Below are 13942 nucleotides of genomic sequence, written 5' to 3'. Positions count from 1 at the left end.
GCTGACAAAATCAGATCCAAGATGGCTGTATGCTGAGAAGCAGGGCTAGAGCTCTCTACGTTTCCTTGTCTCACATTTTTGCCTCAAAATTCCTCATACTAAAAGAAAAGCCAAACTGAGGGAGATTGCCCAGGCTTCCCCCTCGATGGACTTACTTCAGCCTTGGATTGAGGGCTTTTTTGCCCCAACACCAATAATTTTGCCAGGTATGAGGGCCGCTGCGGACACCGACGCGGAGTGAACACCGATGCCACTGGCTGAGAAAACATCGCTGAGCCCCGTCGCACCTACTATGCCGTCTCCTCCTTTTAGCAAAATGCCCGTTGAAGCGGAGCCCCATAGTCAATCGGACTATCCCAGCGCCTGGGGGAACCGCTACAGTGGCAGACATAAGCTATAGCTCTGTGGCCTTAACAGAGCTGCTAATTGGAGGAGTTTTTTTCCTTCTCCTGTTGAGGGAATTACATCAGATGCTCCCTCCATGCAGACCTTGCCTTTGTCATTTGGAGGGGACTTGGCCAGAAACAACAGATTTTTGGAGACAAAGGAGAATGCCTCAGCACACAGGTGGTAACCCTGCAGAATCTTGGGAGCTTGTTTAATTCTATTTTATCTTGCATTCTAAAAAAAATCTAAAAAATGTAAAAAGAATTGAATTGAACAGGGCTTGTGATAAAATATGACCCGGGCATTCCGTGCTAGAAATTATTCTGCACATACAGGTGTTAAGAAGGTCCTTTTGCAGCTGTTTTCCTAATGTTTTTGTGTCTTTGTGAGAATTCTTTAAAAATTCTGAACTATAACAAAAATAAGCTGAAACTCGAAATGAATGCTGTTGATGTTTGGGCTAGTGTTGCTGCATTCATACTTTGACACTCGTTGTTGCTCTGTGGATTAACCAGTTAGTCTACCAGTTCATCCAGTCTATCTGCAATTATCGAAACCTTCCTGGTTCTTCAGTCCCAATGCCCCTCAAAGTCACCCAGACTCCCCCCACTCGGTCAATATTTCATTTTTAAGATGTTTACGATCAGGTAAAGAACAGATGTAAGTATATGTAAGTAAGCTACTAAATCTAATTTATAAAATAGCAATTTACATATGCATATTTTGGGCTCGCCCCAGAACACCCCTGGCCCGCCCCTTTTTTATACACACAAATTTACTCGTGGGCCCTTACTTACGTCTGTATTTTGAGGTTTATAAAATAGCGTATCCTTGAGTATATGCTATTTTACAAGTGTGTTTGCCTATTTTTGTGCAGGCAACTTTAGAAAATTCACTTTTAATTCTATAAAGTTATGGTAGATAAGAAAAAACTATTTATTTCTAAATGAACAAGAAATTCACATGGAGATGCAGAAGACAACATAATACACTGAACAAAGCTAATTTATATTGGCCAATGGATGACTCAGATGGGCTTTGGAAATACCCACTGATCAGACATGGAAAAACCAGTATTCAGAGAGTGTGGCTTTACTGGCTTAAGCGTATTGTGTTTGCCTATACCTTCTAGCACCATCCCGTGAAGTACTACGCTAATCCGTTCACTTGTTTCCATCAAATCAACGCCTTTGAAGACCAGGGTTGTATTGTTATTGACCTCTGTTGTCAGAACGATGAAGGGATGCTGCAGGCTTATAAGCTACAGAACCTGCGCAAAGCTGGCGAAGCATTGGATAAGGTAAAAAAAAAAAAAAAAGACCCCCCCCTCCCCCCCATGAGTACAGTGGTCATTTTCTTTCAGGTCATGCCTGCTCCAACATGGAACCTTTTATAACTTGCTTCCTTTTCCCCATTGGGAAAAAGTGGAAGGTGGAGGATGCCGCTGAACCCGACACTGTACCATTTCTTTAGAACATTATTACTGCATTAGTACCATGACCATGTCCTACACAGAACACCTTGTTGAGTTTGTCATGTATCCTTACATGTGTAAGCCATGTTTGTAGGAGGGGAATTTAAAGTCTTGCTTTGTAGCCTTTGAGTCTTACGTGTTAGTTTCATAGGTAACATCTTGATTTCACGCCTCTGTTACTGGCCATTAAACAGTCATCTTGAAACCAAGCGATGAGATGGTACGATGGCTAGATCTGACCCTGCGACTCTTAGTACTGCAGCCACAGGGTTATGAGCTTCCCATTTGCTCAGCATTGTCCCATGAAACATAGGTTTTCAGTTGCTTCTCATAAAATTGCAGCACTTATTTCATCCTTCTTCTCTTGCTACTGCTACTATTTCTAAAGCCCTATTAGACATGCACAGCACTGCACAGATACACATCAGAGACGGTCCCTGCTCCATGGAGCTTACAGCCTAGTCAAGACAAACAAACTTGACCAACATGAGAAACAAGAGTCTATGGGAAGTGTATTTACTGTAGAGAAGTGCATAGGATTTAAAAGGATTTACATTTCAGAGAGGTGGGTTTTTAAACGATATGAATAATACTGCCAGAGAAGGAGCATGACTCACCGACTCAGGAAGTCTATTCCAGGTGTGCGGCAAATCAAATTGGAAAGCGCAGGGGTTGGGACTTGGTGGTGGAGTATTTGGGCACAGATAAAAGTGACTTCCTGAATGTACTGAGCTTCCGAGGAAAGGTGCACGGAGAGAGGAGAAGACAGGTAGGGAGCTGCAGGTGGGTAAGAGAAACTTTAGCTGGAAGGGGACAGGAAGCCAATGTAGTTCCTTCAGAGGAGGGACTACGAGATCAGAGGGACAGAGAACAAAAAATAAGTCGTGCAGCCAAAATTTGAATAGATTGTAATGAAGAAAGGCGGTTCAGCGGGAGGCCCCACAAAAAGAGCAAGGGGCAGTAGTGTAAGTGGGAGGTGATAAGAGAGTGGATTCGTGTTTTCATAACATGCTCAGAAAGGAAGGGATGGATTTTAGAGATGTTGTGGATAACTGACACACTTTAGAGGTGTTTCGGATGTGTGTAAAAAAGGAGAGAGAGAGGTATCAAAGATGGACCCCAAGGTTCCAGGAGGATGAGAGACAGAAAAAGATGGACGAGAGGGAGGGGGAGGGGAAATAAGAAGTTCATTCTTGGACCATATTAAGATTAACGGTGGCAGCAGGACCTCCTGGAGGGGATGTCAGACAAGCAGGCTGAAATTTGGGGCTGCTGGGTGTACCCTAGCCTGATGTCTAGTGAGACCTATAACTTCGCATAGTTTCTGTGCAGCCCATTACAAAGCTCTATAAGAACTTATGACCCCCGAGCAGTAGTACGCTAATATAGTATAGGGAACTGGCGTGCACAGAGTTAATGCTTGTGCATTTGACAAGCTTATTGTCATTCCTAAAACAATTGTATGTATGTGTTTGAGGGAGGGAAGGTTATAACTGTGTGGCAGTTGGTTAAACTCTGCATGTACCTTTTACACGCAGTCTTTACCCTGAATGCTCACAGTGAATTTTAGGGATGTGCAGAGCAAAATTTTATGTTCATATTTTTTATGTCCGAAAGGGGGTCCCACTTGCGGCCAATATGGACATAAAAAAAATCCAATGAGTTGGGTATATGTACATATGTGCAAAAAAAAAATTTAAACCCCCTCACCCTACTTAATCCCCCCCCCAGACTTACCACAACTCCCTGGTGATCGAGCGAGGAGTGAGGACGTCATTTCTGCAATCCTTGGCGAGAAGCATGTGACGTCGGTGGCACGTCGAGTGACGCGGCGTCACGTGATTCCCGGCGAGTTCGCGCCGGACGGCTCGTTCGGCCCAAAAAGAACTTTTGGCCAGCTTGGGGGGGCCTCCTGACCCCCCCCCAAGCTGGCCAAAAGTTCTTTTTGGGCCGAACGAGCCGTCCGGCGCGAACGAGCCGGGAATCACGTGACGCCGGCGTCACTCGACGTGCCGCCGACGTCACATGCTTCTCGCCAAGGATTGCAGAAATGACGTCCTCACTCCTCGCTCGATCACCAGGGAGTTGTGGTAAGTCTGGGGGGGGGATTAAGGAGGGTGAGGGGGTTTAAATTTTTATTTTGGCTCAACAATCGCGATTTCCCACATATCGAACATATCTATGTTCGATATGTGGGAAATCCGATCGTTTATGTCGAATCAATTTTTTAAGTAAAAAAAAAATATGAGTTGCGTTTTACTAATGCGGTCAATCCGAATGCACACCCCTAGTGAATTTATGTGCGTAAGTTCACTTTGAAAACTGGCGGGGAAGCAGCCAATTACGCAAACAGATTCGCCCACCTGCTCTTTGGAGGGTATAACTTATGTGGGTTAACTTAGGCATGTACTTTTTAAAATAGAAAAGCAGCGTGCAATAGTGCCAACCCTGCCCCCACCCCTCCCTCCAATATAATTAACTCCAGGTTATGTAAAAATATGCGCCAAATCGGGTTATGTGTGCACTTTTAAGCATACTGAGCACCTGGGTGATTTTTAGAACAGCAGTTAACATACATAAAAGACTGAAAATTACCTCCATAATGTTGCAGGCCTTTTCATGTGGATTTTTAAATCAGAATTTAACATTGTGTTATTTACGTCAGTTTTAGAAACAGATATTAGTTCTCCAAAATATCCTGAAAACAAACTTCATTGTGCTAGCTGTGGTCTACAGAATGAGTGCATGCTCTCAGGTCCTGTGTAACTTTTAAATTTAGTACCGTTGTTCTGGGTATGCACAGGTCTATAACATGACTACAAGGATTTACCCACGTCGGTTCTGCTTACCGCTTGCCATCGATTCAAACACCCCTCTGGAGAAGGACCTGAATACCCTGCCCTACACCCGTGCGAGTGCTGTGAAGGGGGCTGATGGGAAGGTATGTGAGCATCCTGTTCTCTGTGGGACGCAGCCCTACCAGACGTATTGGCCCCAAAGACAACTGGAGCCTTTACCAGCTAATAACTTTTACTGGAGCAGCATTAGAATAATTGGAAGTGAATGTTATAAACGAGCTCCCGAAATCACAAATGTCCTTTGTTTCTTGCACACTTGAAGAATGGATCTTGGGAGTTACCAAAACTCGTGTATACTAATCAGGTGCTCCTGACACACAGGTTAAAAGTCCAAAATTAAGACAGCGCTCAAAGACAAAAATAGTAAGCTACACGCTTCCTCAAAGTAGTGTTCAGTAATTGGAAAACCAGCTACCAAGTCCAAAACCGTCATTTCGGTTCATGAACAAACCATCAGGGTGTATATATACAGAAAAAAACTCACACAAATATAAATTCTAGTGAAACATGCCCAGCGTATAACAGCCTGTGTGTTTGTGTGTGTGTCTGTGTGTATTTGTGTATACGTGTGCTTGTGTGTGGGGAGGCCTGTGCCTGTGTGTGGATGACTCTGCCTATCTATATAGGTGCCTGTGCTTGTATGTGTGTGTGTGCATGTGTACATGCGTCTGCCTGTGTGTATGCTTATGCCTGTGTGTGGATGGCTGTGCCTGTATGAGTGTGCAGTTGCCTGTGCCTGCCTCTATGTGTGTGTGTGTGCTCGCATATGCGTTTCCAAGCCCTTGTGCATATGCAAGCTAGTGTGTGAGCATGTGGGCGCCTGGATGTGCTTTTGCGAGCTTGTATGTGCTCCTACATGCTTGCAAACATTTGTGCACATTTGCGTGATTTTGCATGCATCCTTGTGCAAGCTTGTGTGTCCCTACGTGTGTGTGCATAAGCCTCTCTGTCCGTCCCTGTGTGGGAGGGTGAGAGACAGGGCTTTGCAGACAGAGCATATTAGCAAACATTATCCAGCATTGCTCAGGTTGTCTGGTCAATAACAGCCTGTGTGTATGTACATCTGTGGGTGTGGGTGCCTCTTCATGTGTGCTGTACATAATTTCTGTCTGTGTTTGTGCGTTCATGTGTCTGTGTGTGTGCGTGCATGTGTGTGTGAGTAGGTTTGCAAAAGTGATTTATAGACAGAGCATATTGTCTTTGCACATTGCACATTCCACTGTTCCGGGCACCACCTGGTGGCCACACTGTGACTGACACAACTGACCAAACAACCGACTGACAAGACTGACCGACCTACTGACCCAAGCCTTTTTTATACTTATATATAGATAAATGACATCTTCTTTCACTATGCCCCCTTGGTGTTTTTCTGCAGCATTTCATACAAACCTCACACCCTCTGATGTCACTTCACAGTGTCTCAGTTGGGCTCATTGGTCATGCTTCCAGACCGCTCTGTGATTCACTCATGCCCAGTGATGGTCTGCTGATTTCATCTCACGAGGTTGGGGGTTCTCACTTCCACTGATTGCTTCTCTCCAGCTCTGCTCCACAGGGAGAGACAGTCCATGTTTCTTTTTGTAAAATATTTTAACAAGAAACTCCCTAAAGTGCTGCACACCACACACCCACCATGTTCATAGCTTGCAGTTTTCTCAGCAATGTGAAAACAGAGTATTTGCAAGGGCTTAGCACTGGAGAATGCACAGTCCAGCAACGGCTGTTCAGTCTTGGGTGTTTAGAGCAAGGAACTGTTGATTCACAACATGCTTAAAAAAAAATGATAGCAATATAAAATTCAAAGGCTAAAGACTTGATTCTTCTGACTGTGAGTACTTCTAACCTCCCCATATTCAAGTTTAGATTAACATTTTGGAGCAGGGGACCCTACTACAGTCCTGTAGATTATCTTACAGAGCTTGGCATATGCTGATGGTGTTATGCAGCTCACAAAATGTGCGATTTCTACTTATTATGGACACCTTTACAGCAGTGACTGCTTGCTAGTATTCTCGGTAGTGGAGTTCTGTGGAATTCCTAAGAACTGATATCCTAAAATTCCTCCTGCTAGGTGCGGTGCACCCATGAAAACCTCCACGATCATTCTTTAGAGGAAACAGGTGGCTTGGAGTTACCCTGCATCAACTACTCAGAGCACAACGGCAGGAGGTATCGCTTCTTCTACGGCTGCGGTTTCCGGCACCTGCTGGGGGATTCTCTGGTAAAAGTAGACACAGACACCAAAAAGGCGATGGTAAAAACAAAGCGCAGTCTTTTTTTCAACACTGTTTATTTGTTGATTGTCATGAAACATTACCGTGGATTGTCAGGCAAGTAAGGAGAGGGAGACCAGACACAGGCCTAGTATGCCCATTGGCAAATCCAGGCCCTCTCACAGGGTGCACAGAAATAATAGTGAAGTGATTAGACGTGCAGTGAACGATGATTTCAGTAGGGATTGCATGTCAAACAATCTAAGGCTGTGATCTGTGTCAACTGCAAATTTGATCACCTCTCTTGTCGTTCCCCTTACCAGATCATTTATAAATATATTAAAAAGTACCGGTCCAAGTACAGATACCTGAGGCACTCTCTAGTTAGTTACTGGCCTGTGGCTCTGATTTCCAATGATAGCTTTCTCCTAGTTAGTCGACTAACTTCCAACTGTTTGTATAGAGATTGGTCCCCTCCCAAACACCCAATGGAGCAAGAGGTCGGTGAGCACTATGTGAAGGCTATAGAGAACAGTAATTTGTCTCACCCTTTTTTTTTTTAAATTCATACCTTGGGGGGAAGGACCAGGACATATGCATACGAATACCCTCCATATCACACCCTCTCCAACAGCTCGTGTCTGCAGTCAGGTCAAGTTTCAGAAAAAATGTAGGGTATTGATCAGTCTGACGAAGCAGCTCTATGAAAAGGTCTTTTCTTCTGCAGTAAATGGAGACTTTATATGCGTGGTATATCTATCACACCATTGCTTTTCAGGTAATAAAGGTCTAGTGCTTTCTTCAAGCTTCCAGTAATTGCACAGCTTTGCAGCCAGATTTCTTGGACAATGTAATGGTGTCAGGTTGGGGCTCTTGCAGTTAAAAGCCACACTTAGAGGCAAGGTTTCAACAAACATATAAACAGAACAAGGCAGGACTTGGCTTTCTGCAGGTTATTCAGGATCATGGGCTTCAACTGCAAGGCTTTAATATTCCATCAGTCCAGTGCCTGGGTACACAATAAGTCAACACTTAACCAGGATTAGGTACAAGAACTTTCGGGTCTTTACCAGGTCCATATGGCTTGGCTTCTCAGCCCTCTAATTGCTGAGAACACTGAAGTGTATCCAGAATTCCTTCTTAATTAATTTAATTTTAATTAATTTAAAATGTCTAAGCTGCTTTCTCTGGCAAACAAAACAATGTACATCTGGTTGCAATAAGATACATGCAAAATATGTTACATGTATCAAATAAGAATGTGCATTTGTCATATCTGTTTCGGCGGGTATGCGCTTAACTTGCCAACGTTCTAGTACACACGGGAAAATGGATTGTATGTGTAACCCCTCCTTAGTGTAGGAGTCGGGTATGGGGGGGACATCAAGTTATTTATAAGTTCTTTGGGGCAGGGACCCTGGCTGGCTTTTTCTTCTCTTCCCATCCCAAGGTGTAGGTCCTTCTCTGTATTTTCTCCAGTGCATCAATATCTTTTTTGAGATGCGATGACCAGAACTGAACACAGTACTCAAGCTGTGGTCCCACCATGAAGTGATGCAGAGGTATTATTACATTCTCTGTTTTATTCACTATTCTCTTCCTAATAATTCCTAACATTCTGTTTGCTTTTTTTTAACCGCTGCAGCACACTGACCCGATGATTTCAATGTATTGTCCACTATGGCGCCTAGATCTCTTTAAAAGCTGAAAACTTCTAACATGAAACCAAACATCATGTAACTACGGTACAGCATGGGTTATTTTTCCCTATATGCATCATCTTCCACTTGTTCACATTATATTTAATCTGCCGAATGGATGCCCAATCTTCCATTCTGACAAGGTCATCCTACAATTTGCCTGTGACTTAACTACTCTGAATATTTTTGTGTCATCTGCAAATTTGATCATTTCTCTTGTCGGTCCCCTTACCAGATCATTTATAAATATATTAAAAAGTACCGGTCCAAGTACAGCTCCCTGAGGCACTCCACTGTTTACTTCTCTCGACTGAGAAAACAGACTATTTAATCCTACTCTGTTTCCAGTCTTTTAATCAGTTTGTAATCCACGAAAGGACATCACCTCCTATCCCATAACTTTTTAGTTTTCTTAGAAGCCTCTCATTGGAGACTTTGTCAAATGCCTTCTGAAAATCCAAATACACCACATCTACTGGTTCACCTTTATCCACATGTTATTAACTCCTTCAAAAAAATGAAGCAGATTTGTGACGCAAGACTTCCCTTGGGTAAATCCATGCTGACTGCTTTCCATTAAACCATGTATATCTACATGTTCTGTGACATACAGACACAATTATATTCTAAGGCGAATAATCCTATAGGAAACTAGGCAGTGCAGTGCCAGGTAGAGTACCTGGGTTCAATTCGTGGCTAGGGTCTTCCACTCCACAGGTTGGCTGAGGCTGGGGATGCTGTGGAGTAAACACTCACAGCTGGAGGGGTTGGGAGTTGGGGGACATAAGTATCATGCAAAGGTGACACCTAGTGGCTGGACTCAGCGCCCATGATCCAAGGTTCTGGAAGGGGCCTTGGTGCACGGCCCCTGGCCAGCGACTGTTGCTGCAATGACGAGGCTGAGCGAGTTGAGAGAAGGGATATACAATAGAGGCAAAAAAAATTACTCAAGTCATTGTGAATGAGGGAGTAGGTTCTTATTGAGCTGGAATCTCCAAAGGAGCAGGAGGAAATTCTCAAACCAAGAACCAGCCAGCAGCCAAAGCTGGCACAAAACCTGGAAGCTGGCCAGTTACTCTCCTGAGGAAAGCACCCTAAACAGAACCTGCTGCTTTCAGAATTACACTGAGTATCTCCTCCGATCACCAGGCCTTGCAACCTGGTGCTAGCCATTTGTGCCGTTGGGCAAATGGTATTAGTTAAGCCAGGGCTCACTCTAGACAGTGTGGGAACCTAGAGCAAATCAGCCTATGCGGGCTGACCTCCTGGCACAAGCCTCTCCTGGCACCCGCCCGCCCCTGCCACTGACAGGAGGAGAATAGTTGCTCCTTACCTACGACTGTCTCCTCCTCTGCCGACTTTAGCCTGGGGCCCCTGCTCATTTAGACTTCTTATTGAAGCCGGCAGAGGAGAAGGCTGATGCAGGTAAGAAACGCTGCTCTCCTCCTGCTGGCGGGAGAAAGTGGGGAGAAGGTCACAGATCAGCTGCCTCAAAGGTTGGGGGCCTGGGGCAGTCACCCCCAGATCTCCCCTCACCTTGCCCAGGGATGGCCCTGGGTTCAGCACTCACCCACAGGTAGTGTAAAACGAATCGGTGTTTAATCACAGGTGCATGTGCGCAGAGCGAGATGAAGGAGAAGAAGGGGGTGGGGGAGGGGGAATGAACAATCACATGGCACCAGGGTTTAGGCTGATTATCAGGATTGGTGGAAAGATTTCCAGCTGTGATTGGAGGCTGACATTGGGCATAATTATTTCCCCCATGAGCCTCATCATTTCCCCGAGATCCTGCGCTTGCGTTTAAGAAGGATGGGCGTAGATACCATGGAGCTCGAGCTAATTACAGACCCCCGACTCCTTGCCTGAAGGCCGCATAGATGCCTGGATATTTTTTACACCTCACGACTGGAGCCTTGCTGCAAAGGTTGTGTTGGGCAGGGTTATCGTCCCGTGGCAGTCTGAATTCTGCTGTCTTGCTGCTCCTAGTTCCATTCTCGAGTGTAGGACTTGCATGGAAGCTTGTGTGCCGTTGTATTTCTGGCTGGGGAAGCCACAGTTTCTTCTCTTTCACCATCCTGTGTCTGATCATTAGGTGTGGCGAGAGGAAGGATTCTATCCCTCCGAACCTGTTTTTGTGTCAATGCCAGAAGCCAAGGAGGAAGACGATGGGGTTCTTCTCTCTACTGTGGTCACACCTAACCAGGTAACTCCTTGTAGGAACCTGTCATTTCTATAAAACAACATAGTGCACAAGGCTTCTTGGTCATAGCCTAGCTCTCATAAGTCAAAGCTTCTGAATTGCTTTTCATTGTGTGCCCTGTCTGTCTTATCTAGATTGTAAACTCCTAGGAGCAGGGACTCTCCGTTATGGGGCCGTACTGTGTTGTGTACATCAAGTGTGTGCTATACAAATCATGCTAATAATAATAATATTGTAAGGGAGCCTATGGTCCCTTCACTGGGCTGTGCTCTTCCCAGCCAGGGGCACATTGAGATTGGCAGAGTAGTGTTTTGAATGAAACCATTTGCTAGGGTGATCCCCTTCGGAAGTGGCTGCAATGATTGGGTTAGGGTTGGGTTACAGAAGCCCGAGAACCTTTTCTGTTCGGAAGGTTAAGCGTAAGGGGACAGAGAGGAAGCCAACCTCTTGTCCCTGAGTGAAGGGAAGGTTTGGGGAAGTTACCCATGGTGGTTCCTGCTACGCTGAGGCACTCGTTCAGTGCAGACTGTCTCATATATTGTAATTTGAAAAACAATTCACCACAAGAATAAAGAAGACTTGAATTGAAGAAATATGATGACCATCGTATAGAAGGACGCTGTTGGCACTCACTTGAAGAGGTAGACCACGTCTCTTTTGCTATAATCATTGGTCATCGAGTCCTTATTTTTGTAAAATGTTCTTATTTGCACATAAAACGTTTTACCGAAACACTGAAGCAATGTCGGCAGGAAGGAATATTGAATTGAAGAATTATACACCAAGATTTTTACCATGCAATAAGTCTTAACATTTAACACCCCTGCAAAGAAGCCCCAACGGGAGCTAACGAAGCTGCCAAGTTACCCCTTTCAAGGAGGGAGATTTTAGGCCAGGCCTGGATTTCTGACAGCCCTACCCTGATGCATTATGGGACCTGCAACACTGATTTCAGTGGGTAGAATAAGGGACTACAGATACCACACTGCTATGGGATGTAGGTTCAAAACCAGGACTGGCCAAAACATCTTCCTCCTGGAACTCAGTGGCTCGGCAGCTCTGGGGTGAACGCAGGCTTAATCCCCATGCGCACAGCAGTCTGAGGGAGGTGACGAGGGTGGGAGGGCAGGAAATCTGCTGTCCCCCCCAAACGTTTGCCACCCTAGGCACAGGCTTGGTAAATCCGTACTGAAATATAGTCCTGCCTGCATTAATCAGCCAGGAAATAGTGACGGGGATGGAGCAGCTGGGGATCACGCCTGCCTTGTGAGGATTTGAATGGATTTTAAAAACTTCATGGCATAAGAGGGTCTGGGCGAGGCTGGGGGAATAAGAGAATGGCATGGAAGGTAAGTTTGTTTTGGCAGAGCAGGGACTGGACAATAATTTTTTTTGAAAACAAAACAAATTTTGTTCATTTTTTTCTTCTGTTTTCATTTTAAAACAAAATGAAACAGCAGGAAATATCGATAAAATTTCCCGTTTCTTTCCCATGAAAGCACCCCCCTCTTGGTTAAAGCATACGGAATCAGGCCAGTGTTAGAGAAAGAGGGACTGCAGTGGGTGGGTGGGTGAGGGGTAGGGTTGGAGGGCCCCAAAGAAACTCACCCCCAGCTCTTCTCTGTTAAGAAGAAGGCATATACAGCAGCTGCTTAACCCGAGATGACGTGGCAGAGAATAGAGAGCCTTCTATTCACTTTGGAGACATCAGGTGCCTGTCTGTGCCAGCAGCCCACTTCCCTGTGTCTCATAGGGTAAGATCAGGGCGCCCAATCTCCTGCAGTTCCATAGATGTGTGAAGGGTTCCAAATCCACCCATTCCCGGGAAATCTGTCCCCTGCAGAATCACCGCAGGAGACGGGGAACCGAACTGGGTCGTGGAGGAAGAGGCTTGTGGACATCACGTTGTAAAGCCACTCCCCGTCCTCCCCCCATACCGATCTAGCAGCAGGAGGAGGGGGAGAGCAGCGACAGCCACGTCCTCCTCCTCCTCCGCCACATATGCAAACATAATTTAAATTTATGCAAAATCCACCACACAATAGCCACCAAATCCACCTCAGAGCTGCCCCAGGAAACTGGGGGCTTGTGGGTCTGATTCGCAGCTGTGGCGGAGCTTGATGGTAGCAGGTAGAAGGTTTACCTGTGCAGGGAAACTGAATTCTGGCTCATGGCTTGGGTCCCTGTTGCTGGGGCTGGCTGGACCGGGGACACCAGGGAAGGGGGAGGTGGGTGGGCAGAAGGAAGGGCATCCCGAGAAAAAAAGAGGGAACGTGTTTAAGGAGTGTGTGCCCACCACCCATCTCACCACTGCTGTTCAGAGCTTTTGCAGGTTTCCGCATGTGTTCGCTCCCTGCTTTCTCCTGCCCATCAGATTTCTAAAGAAAGCTCTTGCCGAGTGCTGACTGGTTTTTCATCACAGTGTTTGTTTCTCTCTCTCTCTCTGTTTTTTCCAGAATAAAAGCACGTTTCTTTTGGGTTTTGGATGCTAAGACTTTCACTGAAATTGGTAGAGCAGAAGTGTCTGTGCAGATGCCTTATGGCTTCCATGGTGTTTTTGTACCCAGTTACACGTCGTCCTCTGGGATACCCAGAGCCTCTTTTTAAAGCTGCACTACCAGCCAGAAACTTCAGATAAGCACTTTGACTTTTTATTGGCTTTGTCACCTCCTCTTTTGTGTCCTTTTTTTGTTGTTGTTGTCCTAGCACATGTTTTTATGGAATAAAAGGTATGTATCTTTTGTAATGGCCATGCGCTCATTTTTAAACATCTCCTTTCCTGCGTCGACCATTCAGCCGTCCATGCTGTACTCATGCCTTACATCGGTGTGCGGCCTGAAAAGGCTGCAATGGAGATCTGCACTTAAGCCTTCTATACTGTATTCCTGGCTTAAGTGCATCAGTATTGCACCTGCATGGGATTCTGGTGAAATTCCACCATTCAGCTGTTTGTGCTGTATTCCTGCTTTACATATGTCAGTATGGCACTTGAACAGGACTGTGAAGAAGATGTAGCTATCCGTGCTGTATTCATGCTTTATGTTTCTCAGGGTGATGCTTGGTTGGGGTTTTGATAAATTACTGCTCTTCAACAGCCTGAACTGTAT

General features: G+C 45.4%; 1 protein-coding gene across 1 annotated transcript in view; it reads left to right on the top strand.

Annotated features, from left to right (window-relative positions):
• The window catches only part of BCO2 (beta-carotene oxygenase 2), a 34387-nt gene extending 20811 nt beyond the window's left edge, over positions 1-13576 (top strand). Inside the window, 6 exon segments of the mRNA XM_029573360.1 lie at positions 1520-1687; positions 4665-4802; positions 6794-6976; positions 10728-10838; positions 13292-13312; positions 13314-13576. Coding sequence (XP_029429220.1) covers positions 1520-1687; positions 4665-4802; positions 6794-6976; positions 10728-10838; positions 13292-13312; positions 13314-13442 — 750 coding nt within the window. The 3' untranslated portion in view covers positions 13443-13576.
• Positions 13577-13942: the final 366 nt, after the last annotated feature.

Source organism: Rhinatrema bivittatum, chromosome 12, assembly GCF_901001135.1.
Source record: "Rhinatrema bivittatum chromosome 12, aRhiBiv1.1, whole genome shotgun sequence".
NCBI lineage: Eukaryota > Metazoa > Chordata > Amphibia > Gymnophiona > Rhinatrematidae > Rhinatrema > Rhinatrema bivittatum.
The sequence above is the reverse complement of the archived record's forward strand: the minus strand, read 5'-3'. Positions and strand labels throughout refer to the sequence as shown.